The 27,226-nt window shown below is 40.4% G+C and overlaps 2 protein-coding genes across 2 annotated transcripts; one reads left to right on the forward strand and one right to left on the reverse strand.

The window, feature by feature from the left end:
• Positions 1 to 192: 192 nt before the first annotated feature.
• LOC141804038 (elongation factor 2b) lies at positions 193 to 9,095 on the reverse strand. Its single transcript, XM_074688250.1, has 14 exons — positions 8,940 to 9,095; positions 7,559 to 7,773; positions 6,598 to 6,779; positions 6,299 to 6,510; positions 6,019 to 6,194; positions 4,494 to 4,599; positions 3,873 to 4,125; positions 3,534 to 3,729; positions 3,120 to 3,243; positions 2,769 to 3,011; positions 2,041 to 2,394; positions 1,769 to 1,951; positions 1,469 to 1,601; positions 193 to 840 (listed from the first exon to the last, which is right to left on the reverse strand). The coding sequence occupies exons 1-14, from the start codon at positions 8,940 to 8,942 to the stop codon at positions 647 to 649; spliced, it is 2,574 nt and encodes an 857-aa protein (XP_074544351.1). The 5' UTR covers positions 8,943 to 9,095; the 3' UTR covers positions 193 to 646.
• Positions 9,096 to 16,864: 7,769 nt separating this feature from the next.
• LOC141804286 (cyclic AMP-responsive element-binding protein 3-like protein 3-B) lies at positions 16,865 to 26,988 on the forward strand. Its single transcript, XM_074688631.1, has 10 exons — positions 16,865 to 16,885; positions 17,139 to 17,237; positions 17,560 to 17,833; positions 18,335 to 18,465; positions 21,111 to 21,221; positions 21,450 to 21,556; positions 23,110 to 23,178; positions 25,480 to 25,564; positions 25,893 to 25,986; positions 26,864 to 26,988. The coding sequence occupies exons 1-10, from the start codon at positions 16,865 to 16,867 to the stop codon at positions 26,986 to 26,988; spliced, it is 1,116 nt and encodes a 371-aa protein (XP_074544732.1).
• Positions 26,989 to 27,226: the final 238 nt, after the last annotated feature.

Below are 27,226 nucleotides of genomic sequence, written 5' to 3' on the forward strand. Positions count from 1 at the left end.
AAATAAGCTGTCTTTCACTGGATGAAAAATAGCTCCCTGATCACTTGTGAGAAGCTAGACTTTCTGGCTTCTTTCTTTAGCCTAGATGAAAACACGACTGGTTTGGGTGTTTCATCTAATTCACTGCCACCAAATAAATAACAGGGACTGTTTTCGTGAAGCCAACTGAAGAAATAACAGTCACATTTTCATCATGAGTTGAATGGTTTTATTAATTACATCCACTGAACAAAGGTCCAATCCAGGGTTTGACTTCTGTAATTCTTTGTGTTTAATCTGGCCATGATCCCTTTAAATATGCATTATTGCAGCAGCAGTATCACAGTGCTGTACAGGCCCATCCTGGCAGATAAAGTGGGAGGAGGAAGAGAGGGAAGATGTGGAGGAATAGAAGAAACAAGGAAAACTTTGATCTAATTGCTCCCCAAGACCCTCACCCCAGGCACTTGGTGTACTGTAGCTGTGAAATGATAAAGCATTGTTGTTTCCACTGGCTAACAACAAAGGCTTCAGCTTTGTTTCTGCTCCGGACTCAAAGTCAAAACAAATTGTGCAATGTACCTTTAAGCCTGTGCAAAGATATTAAAGTGCCCACGGGGTAGGGTTTGGAGACTGATTTGGTTTTTAATAATCCAAGGGTCAGTGTTTAAAGTTTGTCCAAGTAGTTGTCAAGAGCTGGAATGCCCTCTTTCAGACCCTTACGTTTCCTAATTTCAGCAATGACCTGAGAGGGTCTGCTGGCGGCGTCGCTGGGGTCTCCCTGGAGGACTTGCCAGTGGTCAAACACACACTGAGGGAAGGCCTGGCCTCCAGTGTTGCTGCGTAGGTCAGCTGTAAACCCTGGAGGCAAGAAAGAGTAAGACAACGGGTATGTGACTTTCTGTGGTCTTGAAGTTGGTGTGAATGAACAGAGAAGTACACATATTTTTAAGATTCTTACACAAAGTAGTTAAGTCAGTTCAATCCTTTCTTTCAGCCATCACTTTTAAATTCCTTGACTATTTCGCATTCAAAGACAACATGTGTTACCAAGGGAAGATAGGGATCCTTACATGAAGATGCATTCAACATCCAATTTAATCATTAAACTTGTTTTTTCTCTTCTTTTCTGAAGACCTTTTAAAATCATTTAACCTTCCCACCATTCAAAAAAAAACACTCTGAAGAGCTTGTTGGAAAAATATCAGAAACATTTTTCTTCGGTTAGTATATGATGTTGCAAATCATTGCTCTTCTTCAATGAACAAAGAATATAGACTAAAAAAAAAAAAACCTTCCTACCTAAGAGTTTCTTCAATACTTAACCTGAACAAAATGAACCCGTCTATGAAATTATTCTAAAATTTCCCTTAACGCAGAATTGGATTTGGACTAACCTTCAAAAGTATGGCGTGGTTAGGCACAGTATGTTAAAGCTGGACCCTACCACAAAAGACATCACACAGAACAGACTGAAACACACACTCACCAAAGGACTCGTTGACGGGGAGGTAGGCTTTCACCACAAACATTGGAGTACCTATCACCTGGGACTCCTCAAACACGTGACCACGTTTCCTGTTCAGCACGCCATAAATCCCACCGACCACCTGCTCAGGGCACTGCAGGATGAGAGGCACGGCTTTCAGATGTGGTATGAAAGTGACATGTTGATGTTTTCTTCAGACTAATGACATGCGTATAATCTGTCCTGAAAACATTTGCAGCTGTATAATCCATCATTTTGGTTTGAGCAGTTAATCCTTGGTGTTGTGTCTTCTGCACTTACCTGAATCTCAACCAGGTAGACCGGCTCCATGAGTCGTGGGTGTGCAGTGAGCTGGCAGGCATAGAGGACTCTGCGGGCTGTGGGGATAATCTGTCCTCCGCCACGGTGGATGGCGTCTGCGTGGAGGGTCACATCATGAATATCAAAGCGAATGGAGCGCATATTCTCCTCACACAGAACCCCCTGCAGGACAACGACAGGAAAAGTGAGATTATTCTCCAGAATACAGACATGTAAAAATGATCAGAACACATTGCATTGACCACACTCACCTCTTTAGTCGCCCACTGGAAACCAGCCACCACGCTGTCCTTAATCTCGTTGAGGTACTGGACCCCTTTGGTTACGTCAATCAGCAGGTTGGCCCCGGTGCCGTCTGGACCGAAGCACCAGATCTTCCTGGCTTCTGTCACCTCCCACTCATATTTTTCAGCAAGGTAACGAGCGCGAGCTTTGAGCTCCTGCCGGCTAGTGACCTCCCCCTTCTCGATGTCTTCAGCCAGGCCGTCGGGCATAGGACGGGCCTTCATGAAGAGACGATTATGTTTGTTTGGGGACTTGGACAGACACATCTGGTCTGATTCCTCTGACACAGTCTCTCTGTAAGACACAACTGGGTCTGATTTCTGAAAAAAAAAAAAAAAAATAGAGAGAAGTCGGTCAAAAATGATATCAAGATGGTACATGTATCAGTATAATAAGGAAAAGTTCATTATTGTATGTTTTATACTTAACAACAAATAAACAACATCAAAAATCATATAGAAAACTGTGGCTTATAATAAGGATCCTTTTGAATAAAATACACACATAAAAAGAAGAGTGTATCATGAACAGATAAGTTTAATTTTTCCCTGCCATATATACCCCTATGTTAACGCCTCAGGGTTTCCTTTACATTGCCTCTGAAATATGTTGACTATCCTGCTCTAGAGACCTTATATCACCCAGCTGCATGTCGAGTACAAGACGTTCTGTTCCTCTGTCGCTGTTGTCTCACCTTTAATGGAATGCAGGCGTGATCCTCCTCCAGATCCTTAAGGCAGATCTCTAGGTGGAGCTCTCCTGCTCCTGCGATGATATGCTCCCCAGACTCCTCGATTATGCACTGCACCATGGGGTCGGACTTGGCCAGGCGCTTCAGACCCTCCACCAGCTTGGGCAGGTCGGCGGGGTTCTTGGCCTCAACAGCAACTCGGACCACAGGGCTCACACTGAACTTCATCACCCTCATGTTGTGGGCCTGGGAACAACGAGATAAGCTTCAAGACCTGTTGTGTTTGTTTTGTAACAACCAGGAAATGTGCATTTGCTCAACAATCTTTGCACAAGAAAAAAAACTATACACTACATTTTCAAAGGTGGTGATGGTTCCTGTCTTAACCAGGTACTGGTCTACTCCAACAAGACCCACAATGTTGCCACATGGGACATCTTCAATAGGCTCCACATACCGGCCCATCATCAGAATAGTCCTGCATGAACAGAAAAAAAGGGTAAGTGTATAAGTGTCTGTTAATAGTTGTATTAAAAAACCTTTTTATTTTGCATTGCCTTCCCTGGCTGCCTTTCACTGTTTTTACTGTTTTAATCAGTGTTTTTATAGTTTTCTTTTTCTTTTTCTTTTGCAGTTTGAGATTTATTCCCAAATGTAAAGTGGGTTATAAATAAAATCCATTATTATTATTATTATTATTATGTTTAGTAAATGAATACTTTAAAGGCAAGGATAAGAACTCTTTACTTTTTACAAAAACCTGCTCACCTCTGGATGGGTTTGAGGTAAAGGTCTTCCTTCTTGCCAGGAGTGAAGTTTGGCCCCATGATGCGTACCTTCAGGCCAGTGGACACACAACCAGAGAAGACCCGACCAAAGGCATAGAAACGACCTTTGTCACTGGTGGGGACCATCTTGGAAATATACATCATCAGAGGAGCCTTGGGATCACAGTTCTTAATACCTGAGAGGAGAGCAGAGACAGAAAGAGGTGAACATAAAAAAGACTAAGTTAAATGTGTCATGAAGGAATCAAATGACATTTTCAATTTCTTTTTTTCCTCCAGAAAGTTTAGGTTTCTATTTGTATGACAATGTCCCACTGACCCATGGCAGCGTCGTCGTCTCCTGGACCCTCATACAGCAGCTCACAGCGGTATTTTTGTGCAGTGACGGGAGACGGCAGGTGGATGGTGATCATCTGGAGCAGAGCTTCTCCGGCAGGCAGCCAACGGCGCATTACGGCCTTCAGCAGGGGCTTCCCCTCCTTCTCTTTGTCCTCTGCGTCTAGTTTGACATCCAGCTTTTCAATAAGTTTGGCTGCCTCCTCCTTCTTAAAATTCATGATGGCATCAAACACCTAAGAGGAGATAACCAAGGATCCAAAGTGTGTTATATCAATCTTTTTTTCAAAGAGTTACCTCTTGCCTCTTTGTGTTCAAATCCACCAGTTTTTTGAGATTTCTATGTGATAGTGTACAAATGTCTGTAGAGGAATTCAACATTTCCAGAACAAATGAAATCTTTGTGTCTTACATGTTGCATGTTTTTTCTATGACAGTTCATTTTTTGTTCCAATATGTCCTTTGGTTAGAAATATTTAATCATACAGGCCCAAGGTACTTGAAATACATTTCTTACAATACAAAAACATGGTGGTCAGAACAGTTAAGTCTTCGCTCCATGATGAGTACACTGAGGATATGTGTCACTTTTTCCTTCATTTACCTTGAAGATGGGGTCTAAAACAAGCTGACTGAAGGTGCGAGGAAGCTTCTTGCCATCAGGACTGGTGCTAGTCTTACTGAACTTGCCAGCAGCTGTGTCAAAATATCTGTTCAAATAAATTTAGCATTAATTCATGGCAAACAAATGATTGATAACTGGCAAATAGCTGTGTTGTTATTGTGCAATACATGCCGTTAAAGGGTGACGCTATACAGATTTTTCTGAGGATTAAAAGTGAAAACACCAAATTGGGTGCTGACCTCCTGTGGTTAAAGCAGCGTAATGTAAAAATCCCAAACTAAGAAACTGACTAAAATAGATTTTCAAATCAATTGAACTTCTTCATTTAGTTTAAAATAGTGCAAAGACGACAAAACGTCTTTAAATGTTTGGGCAAAGGGGGAGACTATTGTCTGGAGTTTTGAAAGCTTGTTGTCCCATAATAGAACTTCAAATGCTCATCACTTTCGAGTCTCATTTGTTATTTTATTCATTTAATGATGCATTAAATGTTACTCATAGAAAAAGTCAGGATGATATCTGAGCCAATTTAGCACCTGAACTCTTCTTCTGTAGGGACATGCTGTTTTAGTACACATACGCTGTAATTTGGCACTGCCTTTCTGAAATATGCTTGAACATACACAGTCTAATACTGACAATAATTAGGCCTGTTGACTTTTTGGATGCTAACAATCTGGCAAGTGCTTCTGCTCTTCAGAGAAGAAAATGTAGCACCAATAATATCCAAATAGACAGTTAAATTTTGATTTGTCTGATCATGAAAGTTTTTTGGGGGATTATGCAAGATTTCACATTTGTACCTAAGAGCAGTGGATTTTGTGAACAATTTTAAGCCTGTGCAGTGATGTCCACTGCAGAAAATTACGATGGCTGGTAGGTGTCAAATGATTTGCAAATGCAACAAGACAAATGCAAACACCACAATATGAATGCAAAAGCCACAATGTAAGTTAAAAGGTCAATTATCCTAATGGATGCAGAAAAGTTGTGAAAGTAAGTAAACGATTGTTTTCTTTTATAACTTCAGCTATGATAAATATAGCTCTAATGTTAACATTATGAAATGACTGATCCCTAAAGCTAAATATAAGATGACGTATTACCGGTAAATAAAGAAATATATGTACTACGATGGATATCACAAGGTGAAACCCCTATAAAGCTATATTTATTTTAGCTGAAGTTAAAAAAGTTGATCATTTACTTACTTTCACAACTTTTCTGAGTCCACTGAGATAACTCACCTTGTTAACTTCTGTTGTGGCTGTACTTCCATTGTATTTTGGCGTTTGCATACGTGTCGCTTTTGCAAATCGTTCGACACTGGCTGTTGAATAGTGTCTATTCACAGCAGCCAAACCCTTAAGCAAAACTTAAAGGTGGTGTTTAAGTTTGTAGGTATGTCACATGATGGTAGAAGAAACTCTTTCAGTCTGTGTAATTAACAGCTTCAAACTGCTCACAGGTGCTTTATGCATATCTCTGTAGCTGCTATGTTTACCTGTCTCCCCACAGTTTCTTCATCATTTCTTCCACCTTTTTACACCTTTCTGCAGGCCCCAGCTTGGATTCTCCTTTTGTGAACTTTGCCACATACATCTCAGCAAACTGCTTCAAGGTGAAGGCCCAGCCATGGAGGCCAGAGCCGAACCCAACCGTCCCAACGACTGGATCAATCTATGTAGAAAAAGTGTGATGCTTTTAAAATAGTACACACAAAGCAAAATTTGAGCAGGTGTTAAAACACATCTTTATGTCTCTGAGTACCAAATGATCCTCACCATGATGTTCCCCATTGGTCCTCCCTCGTCCTCTCCGTAGGTGGAGATAATGACGTTGACGTTCTCTACAATACGCTGAAAGGTCAGGAAGAGCTCATCTTCCTTTAGCTGCAGCTCCAGGAGAGCGCGGTCCATCTTATTCATCATCAGAACAGGCTTGATGCGCTCAGCAATGGCCTGCCGCAGGACAGTCTCAGTCTGCACACACACACCTGACAAAGGAAACAAGCAGGTGAGACTGTGTACTGACAGTATATGAGTGTGATAGATGAAGAAGGGAAACATCATTTTATAGCTACCTGAGACACAGTCCACCACCACCAGGGCTCCATCAGTGACCCTGAGGGCAGCAGTGACCTCAGAGGAGAAGTCAACGTGACCCGGAGAATCTATGAGGTTGATGAGAAAGCCATTTCCATCTTTACACTGCTTGATAAATGCCAGGTCGTTGTCTCCAAGCTCATAGTACAGAGAGATGGCCCTGAAAACAGAGAGGGGGCAGTGAAAAGGCTGAAACTTTCAACTTAAAACAAATGTACAGGATGGATAAGGTGGATAAAGTTCTCAAAGCAATTTTGAAGAATTGCCTTTAGTTCAGCCAGGCGCTCTAAATAGGATGACATTTTGAGGAGACTTTTTCTTCAAATGCTCTAAATTAGTTCAACTGAAGCAAACTGTGATAATTAACCCATATTTTTATGATACTGTCAGGCAAGAGACAATTAAAGCGTTGTATGACTTCATATTAATGAAGTGTGTAGTCAATTCTGTGTGTATCTAACATTGTTATTTGTTATTAACTGTGTAACATACTTAACCTACAGTTAAGAGCCACTATATGCTTACTTTATCGATAACAATTCAGAAGAAACATAAAGACTAATTTCATAAAAAGCTTCCAACTGAGAATGAAACAGTTTGATTTGACAGCACTAATTTATGTAAATTGGTGCCGGTTAAGCATCTTATTTGAAAGATCATTTTACTTTGTGCTTGTTTGAAGTGGCAGCGCTCATCTTAGAAAAAGTGATACCATTTTACTGCACCATTAAGGATAAAATATGAGATTAGATTAAAATGGTGGTTTTCATTGTCATTAATCTGATCAAATTAAACTCACACAGTCTTGATATTGCAGAGGATTAAACCCTGGGTTAAGAATATTTACGTGAATAGACCCAAAATTGTTAACCCCAGCTTGTATTATACTGCTAAAAACAAACACCCTAGTTTTTCAACCCTGTTTTCTGCACCACCTACGTTGATTTGATGGTAATGCAGCGCTCCTGTTCGTCCTTGCGTGTGTCTGTGAAGCGGGTTTCGCCAGCCCTGGCTGAAGCAATGATCCCCGCCTTGGAGACGAGTGAGTCTGTCAGAGTGGATTTCCCATGATCCACGTGGGCAATCACAGACATGTTCCTGATGTTGGACTTCTTGTCCATGATGGCACGAATCTGATCCACAGTGAAGTTCACCTGGGGGGACAGGTTACATAAACTCATTTACATTCAGAAAAAAAGAGGCCTGTTATTTCATCATTAGCAGCCATTTATTTATGTCTACTACCAAACCTTATTCCAAGTAGAGTTATAAAAAGAAAGGTATGTTGGTAACTGAATCCATCAGTAAGGAGTGAGGGCAACACATGAAGACTTTACCTTCTGGTGTCTAAGTAAGCAACAGATCAGGAACTACTGAGTCACCAGTCATGCTGCAGCAAAGTGGGTCGAGCTGTACATTTTCTTTAACACGAGGGATAACATATGCTTATTTCACACTTAAATTCAGATTAAATTTAAAATTAAAGTATTATTTATGAAGATAACAAAAAGCTCTTGGATCATATGTGAGATAAGGGACTCAAAAGTGTAAAATCATTACTTCAATACAGATATTTCTATTTGTATATACCTTATATATAATTTAAAAAGCTTATTAATAATGGGGGGGGGGGGGGGGGGTTGTAAGTATTTACTAATACACATTAAGACTTACATGAAGGTAGCCCACAACATTAATTACAACAACCACATTCACAAAGACTCGGATAATATGAGTTGTTTTGGCAGACATTGAGCTGAAATACACATTTCGAACATTCAGGATGGATGCTCAGCGGCTGTCCAAGTCCATGACGTACTGCTGTCATACTATGTTTTCTATCGTCCGTTGTATCGAATACAGTGAGAGAATGACGCAGCCTCTTTTAATCTGATCTCAACTCTGTTATTGCGCTAAATATGTAAGAGAAACGCCAGGCCCATGCGGCCCCTCTCAGTCAGTATATTAAGATGATAATTCTGCAGTCATGCGACAACAGTAGCTTCATATCTGAGGCTTTGCTATGAGCGTCACAGTGGGGCACAGCGGGCCGTGCAGCAAAGGCCACAGCCCTGCAGCTTTAACAGATATCTGCTGCGTATGACCGAGCAGAGCACATACAGAGCCGTTATACGGTCACTCCACCCAGCATCGCCATAGAGCCTCCTTCTCTCACACCTGTCAGGCTCCATGGCAGCTTGTTGCGCTGAAACCATATTATACAAGAAGGTTACTGGGTGGAGGGGCTTACAACTCGCCTACATCCTACGTATTGATAGAGAACAGTGTCACCCAGACACCAAAGGCCGCTCAGACTCACCATTTTGCCAGCAGGTCGTCGCCTTTCGCGTGTAACGGTTTATTGCTGTGAACACTGCCTCTGAGACCAGGCAGCGTCGATGGTGGTGACCGGAGAGACGCTGCTGCTGCTGCGGCGGTCCTATAGAGGTGTGGTTCAGACGATGAGCAGTAGGGGGTGTTGTAGGGGCGGGTCAAACCGCGTTCCTGTGGCGGTGTGCCAACACTGTAAATACACCTATGGAACATACTGGAAATAATGAGACCGCACAGACACATTGTGTGGTGAACTATCTCTCTGAGAGTGGGGCAGCTTATGTGGCACTGTTTTTGTTTCCTAACGCTTCTATCATCTCTATTTTGTGCAGTGATCTAGAGAGAAGTGATAATGGGCCAGCATAGGCTGGTGGCATATTTCTGTGAGAGTATTTTTATACAACTTTTGGTTCTTTTGAGGATCTCATGTCCTACCTAAAATTCATAAAAATCTAAGATAGCCTTTCAGAACTGGCTTTTCATACTTTTCAAACACTGTACACATCAGTTGCTGTTTGATTTTTGAGTGGTCTTTTCTACAATAACAATTTTATTCTAATGTTTGAAATTTGTTGGGCTTGTTCAAAGAAAGAATAAAGTTTTTTCTTCTTTCCTACCCTTTTTTAACCATTAACTCCCTCTTGACTCTGTTTAAAATGTAAAATTAAGAAAATCATACCTGATGGGACACTACTTTGGGTCCTTTTTAGTTTTACTTCTTGTATGACAGCTAAAACTTGGTCATAAGGAGTCATTTGTGTCCAGGTGAGATGTCACCTTTAGGGCATGCTATGTTTTGTCTCCATGTTCATTATTTACACATCTCTGTGACAGTCACAAAAATCCTCTAATGTCTTTCACTAATTGTTTTTTGCACTATTTACATCAATAGCTTATGTCTTTTGTGTATTACTGGTGGGGGTGGGGGGTGGGGGGGCTTATTTGTGTTAATTTTATTTGATGTTTAATTTTTGGACTTTTCCCCTGGGGTGGGAGGGCTTCTTTTTTATTGTGTTTTTAATGTAAGCATTTTAGCATCAGTGAACTTTGAACAAATACAATGCTTACAGTACAGAACCTTCAGATTTTTGTTGGCTAGAGCAGGTTTGAAGTCTCTTGTTTAGGCCAATGCAACTATTCTTCTGTCCTCCCTCGATGGCACATTTCTCCAAGGGCCAGTCACCATTGTTTAATTTTAGCTATAAAATGATTACAAATGAGTTAATCTAAAGGAACAGCTTCAACTTACTTTCTAGCCTGACCTCCTTTCTTTCAAAATTAACTTTAAAACTGTACTCAGCAGTTTTTGACATCTTTTTCTGCCGGCTTGAGCTGTAGACTGGGCTAAAATTTAACACAGTACAAACATCACAATTAAGAATGTATAATCACAAAACCCATAAAATTCTGAGTGGAATGAGTTACACACCTCTCTTATGAAGTGTTACAAAATGAGAGTATATACCTTCATGTATTTCTTTGTACAATAATTATTACATGTTCAAATGTACAACATTTCAATGTTTATTAACTGTATTTGACCCTTCATAATTCTAGTTAAAAGCTTCATCACTGCTCTGTTTTCTTTTGTTTTTACATTTGATGCTGTGTAATTTGGCATTTCTTCTTCTCTATCAATTTTGTCCCCCTGCGGACAAAAACTGACCATTGTAGCAATGATTCACCAGCAGAGGGCAACAGAGCAATACAACTCAGAGCTTGAGTGACTCTTTAACCAGTAACAATGAGTAAAAAGTGTTCCTGTGGGTTTTTGTGATCATATGGACAAGCACATCTGAGCGTGTTCAAGGTAAGCGGATGTTTCCTGTTTCCCCAGTTGACTTAATTTTACACACTCAGAGGTGGGAGGCGCTGAAAAATACATCAGGTGTTCACTCTTCATTGATGTACCTTAACAGGCTCTCAACATAATGGGCTCTCATGGGAACAGATGTGCACCTGACATGAAAGCTCACTGTACCATCTCTTTCATTACGTTAGAAATTTATACAAGCTCAACCAATAAAAGTAAAGGCAGAGACTAATGAAAGAAAACAAAACAAAACAAAACAAAACAAAACAAAACAAAATCAGTAACTTTGAAACCAAATATTTTCCTTTTTTTAAAAAAAAAAAAAGAAGAAGAAGAAGAAGAAGAAGTTAATTATAAAGACATTTAAGTGTGTATTGGTAGCAGAAAACACAAATGCACCACTAGTTTTTTTTTCACATTGTCCAGTGTTTGCTCAAGCTGACTTCAAACACTAACAGTGATGCTTGCCTTGTGTGTAATCTGATCCAAGGTGTCCCTAATTAATGCTATTTTGCACCGTGGTAGGAACAAAGAAACTAATAAAAGAATTGACAGGATATATGCCACCAGTGGTCCACAGGTGATGATGTGCAGCCGTCGCTGTGGAGTCAGAGAAAATGTACTTGCTGTAATGACTGACCACTCATTGGAGGAGTGATGCAGAATAGAGCTCTCTAGAGCAGTGTTTTTTAAACACTGTGCCGCAGCACACCAGTGTGCCGTGAGATGCTGTAAGGTGTGTCATGGGAAATAACCCAGTTCCACTTATTTTTCTAAAAATACTGATCACATGCCATTGTCAAGTTGCTTTAAAAGTAATGTGCTTTCCTCTATGCCAGTAGATGGCAGCAGGTAACCAACTGCCTTCACATGCAGCTTTAATGACGCACGAGCCAGTTAGCCTTGACAGTAACGGGGACATTTTTGAAAAGAGATGGTCCTAACTCCTAGCAAGGCCTGGTGATGGCTCCAGTGTGGGAGGTAGTCAAGGAACGCAAAGATGGTGAACTCAAGGCTGTACAGCTCTGTCTTTCTTTCAGATTAACTTTTACCAGGACGCAATGACACCGACTCTTGTGTGCCATGGTCCCAAGTAAGCGCATGCGTCATTTCCAAATGAACCACCCGATGCTTCAAAACAAGCAGGTGGACGGTCTTATTTGCCTGTGTAAAAACATGGTGAAACAGCCAACTTTTGTGAGAAAAACCACAAAGGAGCAAACCCTCAAAGCTAGCTACCACGTCGCTGAACTTGTAGCTGAATCAAAAACGTTGCACACTGTAACAGAGTCACTAATACTGAGCTGTTGCTAAGGGGCTGCTCGGCGCTGAAGCGGCTCTGTCATGGGACTTCTTCAAAGTTAAAAATGTGGCTCAAAAAAGGTTGAAAAACACTGATCTACGGGAGGATATGCAACTCCACCATAGAAACCGTTTTATTTGGAAGAAAATACCTTTCCTGTGTAGTGACCACTGTGCCCCAGAGGCTTAAGTAAACTTCAGAGAATTACTAGCATGTGAAGCAGACTGATAATCCAGACTGAGACAAATTTAAAGATCGCTTGATTAATGTCACCAGCAGACATTTGTGGATGGGACTTTTAATTACCCCGTGAGCCTAAGAAAAAAGTAAGTGTCGGTTTAGCACTGCAGCTACATAATATGTTGCAAGGAGTTTAAATCTGTCAAGCATGTGGTCCAATTTCCAAATGGGGGACAAAACTCTGTCCTCTTTTTTTCTTCTGAAGAAAAATTGTTCTGAAACATCAATGAACAGAAAGGAGGACTCAATCAGAATTTATATAAATAAATAGATACAAATGAAATGAAATAAATAAAATACAAAGGAGGAATTGAAATTATTATGGGTTTTTTTTTTCAAACTGCAAATTATGAAGAATTGATTTAATTATGTTTTTATACTCGTGAAATTAATGCAATTTAAACAGATGCAATATTCTGCAGCTTTTTAATGTCAAACAAGGGAGAAACAATCGGCATTGAAATTAAGTTCCCGCAAAACACCAGAAATTTCAAGAAAAATTAACACATGTAGCTACTTTAACATTAAGATCAAGTCCTGTAGGCAAGAAACTGTTATTTCAAGAACTTAAGGCAGCTGTTTCCAGTTTATGATCATTCTTTTCAGTGGATTTTGAATGTAGAGTGTCTTCCTGTCCAACAGTCACTCAAAAAAACAAAAAAACAAATGAATCCTTCACATTTCACAGACAGTTTCATTTTCCCTGTTTGTGTCAAGCTGCAGGTATCATTTCATAACGGTTGTTGTTATCGCTAAGCTCCGGATAAGAGCCATCAACATGCATGTCACAGCTGTTGTAGTGATAAAGGTGTTCAATTTGAACGCGCTCACTCAACCCATGATGAGTTAGAAAGGTGTACCTGGGTTCATTCCAGTAGCTCTAACCTCTTTCTACCTCTCAGGGCTTTTTGTTACTGATATGTGAACAGCTCAATCTGTTTTTTTTTTCTGACACGTGCCTTTTTCAATTTCACACCACCTTCTCCAGGACATGAGGCTGTGAGAATTGTCAGATCTTCTGTCCTGGACTTAAGCTGCACTTAAAGCTGTGATCACATTTTATGATATTTAATGATCACTTGAAGGAAGAAGCATGTGTGTCTTTTCACTTGATTCTGAGGATTCACATGATGACTGGACAGTACTGTGCACTGAAATGGACATGATAATATTGATTCACAATACACCACAATTATCTGTTCTGCACTGCAAGCGAATCTAGTTATTCAGGGATGTGCTTACAAATGTCCTGGTTAGATAATACGTACCTTGAAACTCCATAATCTCAGATGGAACAACAATAAAGATAGCAGAGCACTGCTGCTGTGTATTGAGGCTCACAGCACTGATAAAACTTGGCTCTCTGTCGAAGGTAAAGTGCATTTTAATGACACACATAGGTTGAAGAGGCTGCCCAAAGACTGGGGGATAGAATCAGACAGGGATGTAGCAGAGACTGTGCATACACAGTATGTTTCCTCTATATCAAAGCAAAGAATAAATTAGTCATTCCTTTATGAAACATTAAACCTATGACTTGCTCTCTGAGGATGTTATGCAAGATCATCTACCCCTTTTCCTTTCAAATAAATGAGTATTTCTGTTAGAGGCCTATAGATATAGAGATACATATGAAAAGGAGGATTCTTTGGTTCCATTTTCATTCTGCTTGGAGTCTATGAAAAGCTTAAAATTTCATATCCACAAAGGAACAGAGTCCGAACCTGACTTTACACCTTTTCTTCCTTACATATTGATGGTTCCTGTTTGCCATGAATCATTCAAGCAGCTCAGTTAAGGCAACAAGAAAAGAAAGACCAAAAAGAAAAGAACATATATCAAGTGTTTGATACTTTTAACTGTCAGAGGAAGGTAAAAATGTCAAGAAACCCACCAAGGAACAGAAAATGTCTTAAGTATTTGAGTCTGATCCACTTGAGGCTCTTCACTCGTGAGTAAAATACTCTGGATTGTAGGACAGTGATGTAGGATTGTTCCATCTGAAAAAAAGATAATACTGTTAATTCCACTTTTTCCCCAACAATGAGGGATAAAACACCTCCAAATCATCATTGAAAATGTCTATGTTCTTCTTGAGCATTTGCTCTGAGAACATATTATGCAATTTAGTTGCTTTATGGTGTGTAGTCCTAGAAATACCTTATTACTGATGCTCCTAATTGTGGCAATAAAGATAAGGGACATTGAGGCGCGGTGGTTTGCTTCTGCTGTGGATAAGCAGAAAGAGTTTGTTGCTTTGGAGCTGAGATCAAGTTCATCATTGCTGCACAGAAGAAGAAGAAAGTCTTCCTCAGCTTAAGCAGATGAAAGTCAAATTATGTTAGCGTTGAGTTATTTTTGGCAGATTTGTTGTACCCACCTTAGACAAAACCACCATAATCATTAACAGCCCACCCCCGAAAAAAACAAAAAACAAAACAAAACAAAAAAAACAAGACAAAGAAACAACACAGAAACAAAAACACAACTGAAGTCTTGATAACTTACATCATGAGTGTCCTCACCCACCTCAGTCATGTTGCTTTGGTTGGTGGACCAACAAATATAAGACCTGACAAAGACACATCCATGACCACCTTTGAAACACTGGTGTACCACAGGGCTGTGTTCTTAGCCCAGCTTTCTTTACCTCCTTAAAGCTGTTGTCTAGGATCTGAAACCCAGTTTGGTTGATGAGACACATTTGAAAGCCTTTTCCTCGAAACTTTTTCCTTTTCTTCCCTTCCCTGTGGAGGGTAACAGTAACAGCTTCCTGGTTTCGGTCTTCTCTGGCTCCATGACGCTTCGGTAGCTGAGCAGCTAGCTGACGTGAGAGGGGTAGTGGGGAAGGATGAGGCAGGACCATGGGTGGGAAGGTGTGGAGCAGGGGAGACAGGGGATTGGATGGACTCACGCACAAACCCGAAATGAGGGGAACGACTGTTCGGATTGTTCAGTTATTATGCCATTTCAAAGCTGATGTACTGAATGGAGTTTTTTCATTCTTTTTGCTTTTTATATTGTGTAGATTGGACCATCAGACCGTAACAGTCTCATAACCAGTGTTATTAATAATTATCATGCTTCCAAATTGTAGACCATAGCTTTAATCCACAACTGCCTCGAAACCCCTCGACAAATATGTGGGGAGGTTTCTGTAGATACCTCTGGTGTTGAAGTTAAAGTCGTTAAGATGTGTTAAATCCTGAATACTTCAAAACACAAAGAGATCATTGGCCACATTTCCCCACTCACTGGAAAACAGGGGGTTATCTCAGGGTCAACATCCCATGTGACACATCCCATCTGCTAAAATATACGTAAATCTTTCTTTCTCAGAAATCCAAAACAGGTGAAACCTCCCACTCAGAATCCATTCTCAGTGTGGCGTGTGGGCTGAAATGATGGGAACAAGAGGGACTCGGGTTTAAGTGGCAGACTGCAATAAAAGATTGCAGGAAACGTGGACTCAGTGTGTGCAAGCTGTCAGCACAAGAGGACACATCATTAAGGCTCCTGTTCTCCAGGGTCAGCGTCTGTTTGACCTCTTGTGGGTGAGCTTTACAGTGTTTCTTCTTCAGGGCTTCAAACACACGGCATCCACCCAAGGTGAGGACTTCTCCTGATGAAGAGACTTCAACAACCAACAACAACCAATGCTGAACATGTGTTCAAACACTGGTTCTTTTCACACCATTTACACTATTCCCATGTCATATCAGATCTATGTTAGATTTCATTGGATTAAAGCAAAGAATAGTTAATTTACTTCCTTTAATTGTTATTCCACAGAAACATCAGGGATGCAAAGCTGGAGAAACTTGGGCGCCTCCATGGCGTTCATTTTGAAGGTGAAACGTTCCAGGGACAAAAGCATCAGTATGAGCTGGTCAAATGAAAAAGACCTATGATAGATTCTCTGGAGACATGTTTTTAAGTTTCATCTCACATTAAAGGAACTCCTACCCCCTCAGATAACCACATGTCCCTCGGATATGTGCCTGTGTACATATGAAAATTTAATCATCTGGTATTTACTTAGTGATAGCCATGGTACCTGTGATTCACAGCTGATTTTAGCTTGACCAAACTTCTGAGTGGAAAGTCTCTGTACCCTCTGATTAGTGATCAGCTCAATATTGATTCTTCCTTCTGACAGTGGTAAACAAAGTTAAAACATCTGCTTTTGGTAGCTCTAAATCTACAAACAAAGCATGAATGTGAAACTACGCTGGGGATCAGTCTGGACTTGTTCCTTGACATCAAAGGTCACCTTTAACACCCTCTGTGTGGTTTGTGAGTCAGTCAGTCTGTCTCTGGTGTTGATTGGCTCCTTCAGCTGCCGGCTGAACACTGGATTGGATAGTAATCAGCTGGGTTTGGAGAATGTGTGATATGACTTTTTAACTTTGTCCCTTGTAGAGACAGACAACAGACTGAGTCATTCCTCCTAGACGCCAAAGCCACAGAGAGGAGCTTATTGATCTACTCGTGTTTTTAAATTCCTTCAGGAGGATTTCACCATTATTTCATCAGCCGCTTTAATGTTGGAGTTATGACACTGACTGTAGACAAGGTAAGACACTGGATCAGTGTCCAGTTTGTGTGTGTAGAAAGGCTTTAAAACAGGAGGGAGACGTTCTGAAGAAGATCAGATTGGATTTTCTTGACCTCAGGGTGGTGTGGGATTCAAACAGCCCTGGCTCAAAGGTTTGGGGTGTTGGCCATATTTTCTCATTAAAAAAGGACAGAGGCTTGAAAAACAGGCTTTTTCCTCCAAGGAGCATCTGGCCTTGAAACCTGTCAATCAGAGCACTTCTGTGTTTCAGGTGCACACCAGTATGGACCTCACTGACCTCCTGCTCAGAAACATAGATGAAACTGCAGGTTACCACAGCAACCATCCTTGGACCATGACCACTGATAACGTGAGTATGATGTGTTCCATTACAGAAAAAGTGGAAAGCTGTGCTCACAAAATTATATAATCTCATTATAAAAAAAACAGACTGTTTGCATGATCATTATCCTCAGTAAGGGTCATGTTTTGACACCTCATATGAGCTCATTTATGGTCTCTTTGTGTGGTGCTATTTTCTGCTGAAAGCCACAAGGTCATGGAAATGAGCTTGAGAATTGGAACAGGTGATAACCTTCTGTGCCTGTCTATGAGTGGAAATGTGATCATCCAACTGTAGGAGTGTTGTTGAAATGGTATAGTGTGTACCTAACCTTCCTCCTCTCCCTTAGACCCTAAGCTCTGAGGTGTCCACAGCAGATGACTTCCTGGAAGCCCTGCTGGCTGCCAGCGAGTCCTCCTCAGCTGCAACGTCTCCCCTGTGGTCACCTTGCACTACTGACAGCAGCATCAATGATGAACCCCCAACAGACCCCACAGAGGGCCTCCAGCCACCCCACTGTGTCACTTTTCCAGCCACTGACCCAGTATCTTTCCCTCAGCCTCCCCCTCGGGAAAACCAGCCACTCTCAGATGACAGAAAGCCTCATGTTTCCATAGATCTAGGTAAGAGAAGGAGGGTCATTCGTGAACAGTAATTAAAACACAAAAGATACACAAATGTGATTATATAAATTCATACTTTTGGTACTAAAACGGCATCTTTTTCTGAGCCTTTTGATTAGCAGGGTTTTTGAAAGGGGAAATAATTTAGTTCCCCCAATTCAAGTAACTACAAAGGATGAAAGGTTATTGTTTGTTTGCCATTCACGTGAGTCTTTTTAGGGCAGCTTTTGTTGAATGGTCCTTTTTTGTTGATGACTGACCTGCTGAGGGCTAAAAATACTATAATACTGCAAATCTGGTCTGCAACAACACAGAGGTATCGAGCCCAGAGAAAAGTGTGCCACGGTCTTTGAATGGGGTTTTGTGTAGAACAGAGGGGAGCAGCAAGGAACAGATTATTAACACTCAGGCTGAAACCTAAAGACAGTTTGAGTGTTACCTCACAGACGGGGGCAAAAACTTGTGAATGATCGCCTGCTGTTTTGTTTGTACAATCTGCAGGCTGGGAGTCTGGTGACCTCCAGGAGGAGTTTGGCATTACACACTATCTCACAAAGAACCACAAATCCTCTCTGCTGACAGCTCAGACTCTCACGGTGAAGGACCTGCTGCTATCCAACCTGGGGCAGAAAGTAAGACAAATTGTGCTCCTGTGAAACACTAAGTTTCTGTGATTTTAAAAAAATCAAAAGTAGAATATTAGAAAAGAAAGGTTCTTCAAGATGTCCATTATCAGGAATTTATGAGCAATATTAATGACAAGAGGACAGTTGCTTCTCCGTAGCCTGAAAACACCAGGTTTAATGGGTTTGAAGAGGGATGCTCACTATGCTCTCATCAAAATAAAAAAACTTTAACCTCTGTATTTAAGGTACTGATATAAAGCTACTTGTCCTACAACCTAGTAACAGGAGATTGGCTACTAGTAGCCTGTAGCACAACCTAATTGCCAAAATCACCAAGTAGCCTTGAGGCAAATCTTGCCACATTTGAAGCTAAAAATACTCTTTGATGATCTGTTGATTGTTCAAACAACATCAAACATTAGCAGTTAGCCAATAATGTACGACAATATGGGAGCGTGCCTACGTTCACTCATTTCTAAGAATGCAGATTTTTTATTTTTTATTTTTTTGAATTTATTTTTTAAATGTATTTATTTTTTGACACCAGAAAATAAAATCAAGGGTTTGGCATCTGTAAACTCTGCTCCTTCAAAAACTTCTTTTAGTCAGCCCTTTTTTGATTTTCCTTGTATTGATTGTGATTATGATGGTTTCTGCTGCTGCTACTAATGGTGATGAGCAAAATACAATTTCTCTTTCATTTATCATTAAAAAAAAAAAAAAAAAACTTTAGCAGGATAGAGCTTAAATTGAAAGGAAATGCAGGAACACAAGACCTTATTTTGAAAAAAGTCTTAGAAATAAGCAGGGGTCCGCAACCTTTACTATCAAAGGAGCCATTTCCTATCTCACTTGGATTTGTGGCCACAAAATGTACTTTGTCTTCCACAAATGCCATATGTGTATAAAATTTTAAACATATGTAAAATATATTGAATAACTATCCAAACAAGAAGTTTATTGAATTTATGAAATTTTAGAACTACAAAAAAAAGACCTGACTTGATAACTTGGGCTATATCGATAATGTCGCTTTACTCATTATTTTTTGTTGCCTTTAATTTCTTACCATTAAACATGTAAATTAAGTGGGCGCATTGGTAGTTAAACGAATTCATCCACACAGAATCTAAATCTGTATTTTTCAGCTTTGTCTTTTTGTAGATTTAGTTATCTTGCCAGGGCTGTAAAACTTGAGGTTAGCCACGGGTACAAGGGAAGTTGGTGGGGTGTTGATGTTGTAGGAGGTTAAGTAGAGAGGTGGCAGGCTTAATTGCAAGATGTACTTCATGTTTAGTTCAAAGAAATTGTTCAAATCATCTTGTTTAGTGTAAGGGTAAAGTTATGGTTAGGGTTTGTTGGTTAAGAGCTAGGGTTGGTATGTTAAGGGTTAGGGTCTTTGGGTTTAGCTTAAGGGCTGGGGTTAGGGTTAGGATTGGTGTGTTTTAGCGGTTAGGGTTATCACGATTTTGTTCAGTGTCAGGGCATCAATATTATCCTTTGTGGAAAAAAAACAGTTATTCAATAATATTTGATTAAAGCTACATAGAGACACTGCCAAAGAGTCAAAGAGCTGCATGAAGCTCCAGAGCGACAGGCTGCAGATCCCTGGAAATGTGGGACCATTAGGCTGTGGGACATAGGGCTGACCCCGCAAAATGCAATAGCTTCAAACAAATGTTAATACTGAATTTTGTTTCTGTCAACATCATCCTCCTACATTATCTGCTGAAGAAGTTGCAGGAGTAAATGATAATAAGTGAAGCTACTAGGGACATATCAGTATTCTAAGGCATAACAATATTCTGTAACCTGTTGGCTTCAGAGACATAATAAAGTGTAAGCATTCTGACATGTTCTTGCTTAAGCTAGGCGGAAAACTGACATCACTCTCAGGCAGTGTGACATGATGCACTCGGAGAAGTGTAAACTTACTTTTCCAGTAAATGCAGAGGCAAGTAAATATCACAAGTTACTTACTATTTCTAAAATTCCCCTAAATATAATACCCTGCTTGGCATGGTCAGACATTTGACAATGTTAGCAAAAAGCTAACTGACTTGTTGTGCTGTTAGCAATATGACAAGAAGCTAAGGCGTTTTGACTTTTGTGGGGCATGGTATCAAAAGGTGTCTATGTTCAGCAGGTCCAAAGAGAATATCTCTTTTTACCGAGCATAGCATCAGCTAGGATATGTGTAACTAGATACTTGCTAAGACACTATCAAATATCAAGTTTGACTTGGTGGTGCAAACCTAGATTTCTCTAATTCACGTTTTTTTAGTTGCCCATTTAAGATAGGGTGTAAAAATGTCATGAATCCAATGATGCAAATAACTTGGACCACTGTTGTACAACACTGTGACCGCTTTTGAACTTTCATCTGAGTGTTGCAACCAGCTGGTTCAGACACTGGCATATAAAGGACTAGAGTTCAGTTCTCTGAAGTTAGCAGACACTTCACATCCGGTTATAGTCAAGTATTCTCAAAGATGAGGTAATGAATGTGTTTACTTCATCTAAAAGTAAAACTGTGGGAGAAAAAAGATAGCAACCACTGCAGCAAGTAATCCCCAGCTGTGAACTGCTTCTCTGGCTGAACTGCCCACAAAGTCACATCAAGTGAAATGTTCTGTCCATCTGGTTCACAGGCACAGCAGTCCCCCCACAATTCCCTGCAGGAGCTTGTGCTTAATGAAGATGAGAAGAGGCTTCTGGCTAAAGAAGGGATAAACCTCCCCAGCAAACTGCCCCTGTCCAAGGTACATGAGCAGGACACAGTAACATGTATGTAGGGCAGATCACACACATTCAGGGCTCCCCTCCCTCAAACACACATATGCATCCAAATCTAAATCTGTAACTGTCAACTGCCACCCCTACTCCTCCTCACTACTTCTCATCCAAAAACCCAGTTTCCTCTCACTAACCCCTTTTTTGAATGTCTTCTTGTCTTCCCTTTTTGACATGTGTTTTATCTTCCTGACAAGGTTGAAGAGAAGGTTTTGAAGAAGATCCGGCGGAAAATCCGAAACAAGCATTCAGCTCAAGAGAGCCGAAAGAAGAAGAGGGAATATGTAGACGGTCTGGAAGGAAGGTAGGAGCTGGCTGTGCTCAGCATCCTTACTCAGCATGGCACCTCTGCACAAAGTTAGAGAAAAAAAGTTATAATCTCTTACTATGGGATACAGCACTCTTTAATGAGTGTGTTTACTTCTAGACTGCATTAATCTTAAGAAGAATGAATCCATGTTATGGGAATCAAATAATTGATTGTTTGTTTTGCTTGTTAATACAATGGATTGTATAAACTTGGAGAAGCTTTTTATATGACGATACCTGTTGGGTCTTTCCAGGCTCAAAGAAAAATTTACAGCGCAACTGCACAAAAAAAAATCCTGTCATGAGAGACACGTTCCTGAGACACAAAAAAGAAAAAAAAAAGATTTTTACAGAGATTCAAACTTTCAAACGTCTTCACAGTTATGGGACTCCGGTATAGCCCAGTGGCCTCATGAGGCCCTGCGGCACTTTCCTACATGTCACTCTCCACTCTCACTCCTCTCCCTGCTTTATCCACTGCCCTCTCCTCTCCAATTAAAGGCACATAAAGCCCAAAAAATAACTTTAAAAAAGTCTTCACAGGTGTGGACACAGAGTGAGCTGGAGTTTAACACTCGATGTTAACATTATAAAAACAGAAACTCCATGCAGGGTCAGGAGATTTTACTCCCGTTGATGTGGTTAACATTTTGAAAGGGCATTTGTGCATAAAAACATGTAAATTACAAAAGTACAGACCTTGAAAAGTAATGTTGGGGATAAAAAAGCCTGATGTGATTTATAAAATTCATGGTTATTCAAATGGTGACGACCTTCGTTATAAGCATCATCAGTGAGGACTAATTCAGTTTAATGTACTGAACAAATTTCTGATTCCATAAGAGCTTGCTAAATTAGTAATCTCTTCAGATGGTGAAGGTTCTCTGGTTCAATGAACATATTTGATAATGCAGCTCAGTTTCTTTGTCTGGTGTCAGACAGAACATGTCGTATCCTGCTAACTGCTGCTGCTCTGCTACAGTCCCTCTCCACTTGTTTGCTCTCACGCTGTGCAGAATGAGCCACACTGCTCATTTAGCCTCTAATAGAAACCATTAACCATGTCAGCCTCACACTTTGGCTTGTGCTGTCCCATCACCCCTACACACACTATACAGTGGAAACACTCCTGGTTTAATTTACACGTTCACAGATTCAACTAAATAAGACAGAAAGGGAACTTTGCTTGTGTGTGCTGTTCAGCTTTTGCTGAAGCTTCGTGTGCTCTGCTGCCTGTTGACAAAAGTTGCCTCCTGTTGGGCTGAGATTATCTACTGAGAGCAGAGTCAACGCTTTTTTGATAATCAGTCATGCTCATTCAGAAGATATCAACATGACGCGATAATCAGTCATGAATTAGCTCGGTCAGAGGGTGATAAGACAGGATGTGAAAACATGGGGGGTATTACACAATCAGGTGTAAAATAAAAATCTGCAGAAGGACATTGGCAGAGAATAAAGAAATTAACGAAGGAGGGGAATTATTACAGTACACTTCAAACCTGTTTTTACTAATTTTATCATCATCTTGTCTCTTTTTGCTTTTAGGATGTCTGCATGTAACGCTTACAACCTGGAGCTCCAAAGAAAGATCCAAAAACTGGAGGAGACAAACAAGTGAGTTGATAGTCCTCAAGAACATGTTTGTATGTGTTCAATCAATCAGACAGACTTTATTTATAAAGCACTTTTCATACACAGGAGTGGTGACACAAAGTGATTGACAAAAAGAAAATAAGAAGTAAATAAAAAACTATAAAGAACTTAAATCAGATATCTTTTGGGAAAAAAAAAGTGTCATGGGAGAGAGATCTGGGGTGTTACTTTCAGGTGAGGTGTAGAGAAACAGCCTTACTCAAATACATACCTCCTCACAATGTGTCCAACATGGTTTAACTCAATTTAAGATATTTCTTCATCCCCACTATTCAATTTTCCCACAACAAACTCCAGCTGCCCGAGGTGCAGTAACAGCCCAGCCTCAGTGGGACACATGTTCTGGACTCCTTCCTCTCTAAATAAATACTAGAACAATATTTTCGATGTGTTCTCCAATATGCTTTAAAAAAAATCCTAGGTTCTGATTTTCACACAGCCATTTTTGGCATAGCACCTCCAAATTGTAAACTTACAAGTTTACAAGCAAATGCTTTGGATTTTGCATCATTTCTTGCTCGCAGACCGATCCTTTTTAAAGAAGCTGTGAGGAGTTTGAAAGTGATCTTGAAAAAGTCTCCCTTCTAGATATATGCCTGATTGTAATCCACATTTTAAAATGAGATTATCAGCACCAATATTGCTGGTTACGTGTTATTTTAAATTGCTACTTTTTAGCTTTCAGTTCGGGTCGTCCAGGACCAGACTGATTTACAGCACGGCTAGGTCTCTGTGACAACACCTTTTCGGCTGGCAAAGAGAAGAGAACAAGACAGAGATCTGTGTTTTTCTCTTCTAAAAACTATTTCTATGACTAATTTCGTAGCGATGGTGGACACTGGAGCCAAACTGTCTGACAGAAAAAGGACAAAAGAGCAGAAGAAAGCTAAACAGGAGAGTGATACAGCCCAAGCTCAAAGCTAATTAGCCTTTAGCTCGGACTGTATCACTCTATGACACAGGGGCTAATCTGTTTGTGCTAATGTTGATTCCAACCCACAGTCAGCAGTTATTCTGCAGTGGTCTGTTCAAACTTGAGAGTCTATCAGTAAAATGAAGAGTGAGGTTACGTTAGCTCTGATTGGTAGATGACTGGTAGGACATAACCAGGATTTACTAACGTTACACATCACTGACATGACTTAGAGCACCGGGCTGCCAGCTGCGCTAAATATAAACAGCTACTAAACTACTTTTAAACTGACAGTGTTTACTTGTTGTCACAGTTAACATATAGTCGCTGCTACAACCGTTTGCTTGATGTCACATTTCAAACTATAGCACTGCGTAACTGTACTCATAAATACCTTACCTCAGCGCGTTGTATTCAGTAAAAAGTTGTCTTGAGAAAAGAAAATTTGTTTTCATCAGAGGAGACTCCGAGCCACAAGGTGGCGAAGGTGTGCAATTAAACAGATCCTCCTCACAGCATCTTAAACTGTTTAAAATCCCCATCATTTCCACAGTGACTGAAGGAGGTGCTTTCCATTTTAGAAAGAAGCTCAGGTACAAGACACAAAGGCACAAGGACTTTTCTGTGACCTGAAGCCCTTTTATAGATTATATAAATCAAAATACAACCCTCAACCTCCAACCCACCAACCCACATTATGCAAATATGTTTGTTAAATTTGGTACTGTATGAATTAGATCAAATTAATTAGGTTTGTTTTGATGGGAACAGATAACGTAACAGTTACAAAAATGCATTATATTGTATATCATTGCTGTGTTGGCCCTTATCCTAATCCTAAACAACAGGTAGATGCTGTTTTTTTTTTTTTGTCAGCTGCTCCATCTGGCTAGATTACATGAGTGGTTCATGCCTCATTCAGTTTATCTGCTTTTTTATGGATTTCGTTTTTCAGTATTTTAGCAATTTCCGCCCAGGGTCCCTCCCTTTTCTGTCGTTAATGACAGGGTTAAGAAATAATGCTGCTCTCGGAAAATCAGGACTCAGGGAATACAAAGAGTACAAAGCCTATTCACTTTTAAAACCTCACACGAGGGCCTATGATTGATCCTCCCCTTCATCCTCAGTCATTATTCTGCTTTTTCCCTGGCCGTGGCAGGCAGCTGCTGTAAATTGCTGTAACATGTGGAAAGAGTCTGTGCACACACGCGCAGTCTTTGTGCGCTGCTCTGATTTGTTTGATTTAGTTATCAGTGGTCACACACACATGCTAATAGAGCGAGCCAGCGAGCCATCATCAGAAAACTCTTTGTAATCTGTTTTTGTATCTTTGGCTGTGTGTGTTGCAGTGTTCTGCTGGAGCAGCTTAGCCAGCTCCAGGCTCTCCTTCCCAACAGCTCCAGCAAAACAACCCACAGAGGGACCTGCATCCTGGTGAGAAACATAATAAGTTAAATTAATTTACACCATGGAGGATTATCTGCAACAACATAATCGGCTCCATGTAAATGATGGATGTAGGTCAGTGCCTGAGTACACCATTAAAGCCACTGCCTGAGATGACAGCAGCTGTGTCTCTGGCTCACTTTAATGGAGTCAGATGTTTGGATGGCATATGTGCTGAGTCTTTGTGCGAAATAGTAAGTAGGTCGTGTGTAATAACCCTATTCTCTCTTATCCTCCCATGTGCTTTCTTTCATTTTCCCGCCTCGGTCACCTGCACTTGGCCTGTTATTATCCTGCTGTCGGCTTTAATGTCCAGGTTCTGCTTCTCTCCTTCTCCCTCATCATCTCCACAAATCTGCAGCCAGACCCCAACACCCAGCTCAGCCAGGGGGAGTACACTCTGACCCGAGGTTTGGAGACGCAAATACTATCACACATTTCTTTTCTGCAGAGAAACAAAAACAAATACTGTTGACACTTTACTTTAGAGGTCTGCAAATTTCATCACACTTGGGTAATAATGAGACAAAGTTTTTTCTATTTCTTTAAAATTAGTACATACGTTTTTTAGAATAATGTCCAAATTTATTGTCGCAAGTCATAATTGGTAGGCTTCTGTTTTTTTCTAGTTTCTTTGAAATTTACTCCAAATTGCAAGGTAAGAAGGTGACAATTAGCAAATAATTTATTTGAAATTAAATCACAGCCATCCACAAAACGTTTTTAGAAGTATCCCAACGTTTCTTCTATTTCCAGAGAAGCGGGTGATAAATAGCTGCTTAGTTCTTGAAAACATAAGTTAGCTTCATTGTTTCCTCTGATAATCACCTTTGAAATGTTAAGTGAATGATTCAATTTCCCAATAAGCAGTTGATAGTTAGCTATTTGTTATTTAATTTCACCAAGTTCTTTAGTACCCAGTTTGTTGATATGTATAATTGAGATCACATGTAAAATGATAAACCTTTATGATTAGGCCTGTAATGTTTTACATGATACAACTGAAGGCTTCAGATGTGATATTCACCAAGAGTGGGGTTGGAAATTGGTCTTACCTGATTGTGATAGACACTGTGAGTACAGGCGCACTGCAAAACAGAATCTGGACTGAAGTTATGTGCTCATTTTCACCAAATTGCCATGAAATTTCAAAGAAATAAGAAAAAACTTTGTGTAATAATTACCAAAGTGTGATGAAATTTGCAGACCTCTAAATTAAAGTGTTATCCAAATACTCATCATAAACAAACAATGCTCAAGATGCTCAAAAAGCTCTCCGCTCCTCAGTGCCGTCACGCTCTCTACAGTCAGTAGACGAAGCACTGAACATCCCTCTGCTGCCTGATAAAGATACTCTGACCCTCGAGCGGTCCCCCTACAGAAGAGCTCCCGTCCCCTCACATCCGAGATGACAGGAGGTGAGAATCACTAATCTTCACATGGACTCTCCAGAGAGAAGAAGATGCAGTGAAGAAATGGAGACCTGTTTATGAACACAGCGTTGAAATGAGCACTTTGGTTGGTTTGCAGCAAATGCCTGTGAATTCAGAGACTAAGTGAGGTGTAATTGTGTGTTTGCCGTTAACACACATTAACACACTGCTTGAATATTTTTCACACTGAACTTTACTTTGTTCAATGGACAACAGA

This window comes from Halichoeres trimaculatus, unplaced genomic scaffold (assembly GCF_033239565.1).
Source record: "Halichoeres trimaculatus isolate MK-OKI-2021-1 unplaced genomic scaffold, fHalTri1.1 fHalTri1_scaffold_15, whole genome shotgun sequence".
Taxonomy (NCBI): domain Eukaryota; kingdom Metazoa; phylum Chordata; class Actinopteri; order Labriformes; family Labridae; genus Halichoeres; species Halichoeres trimaculatus.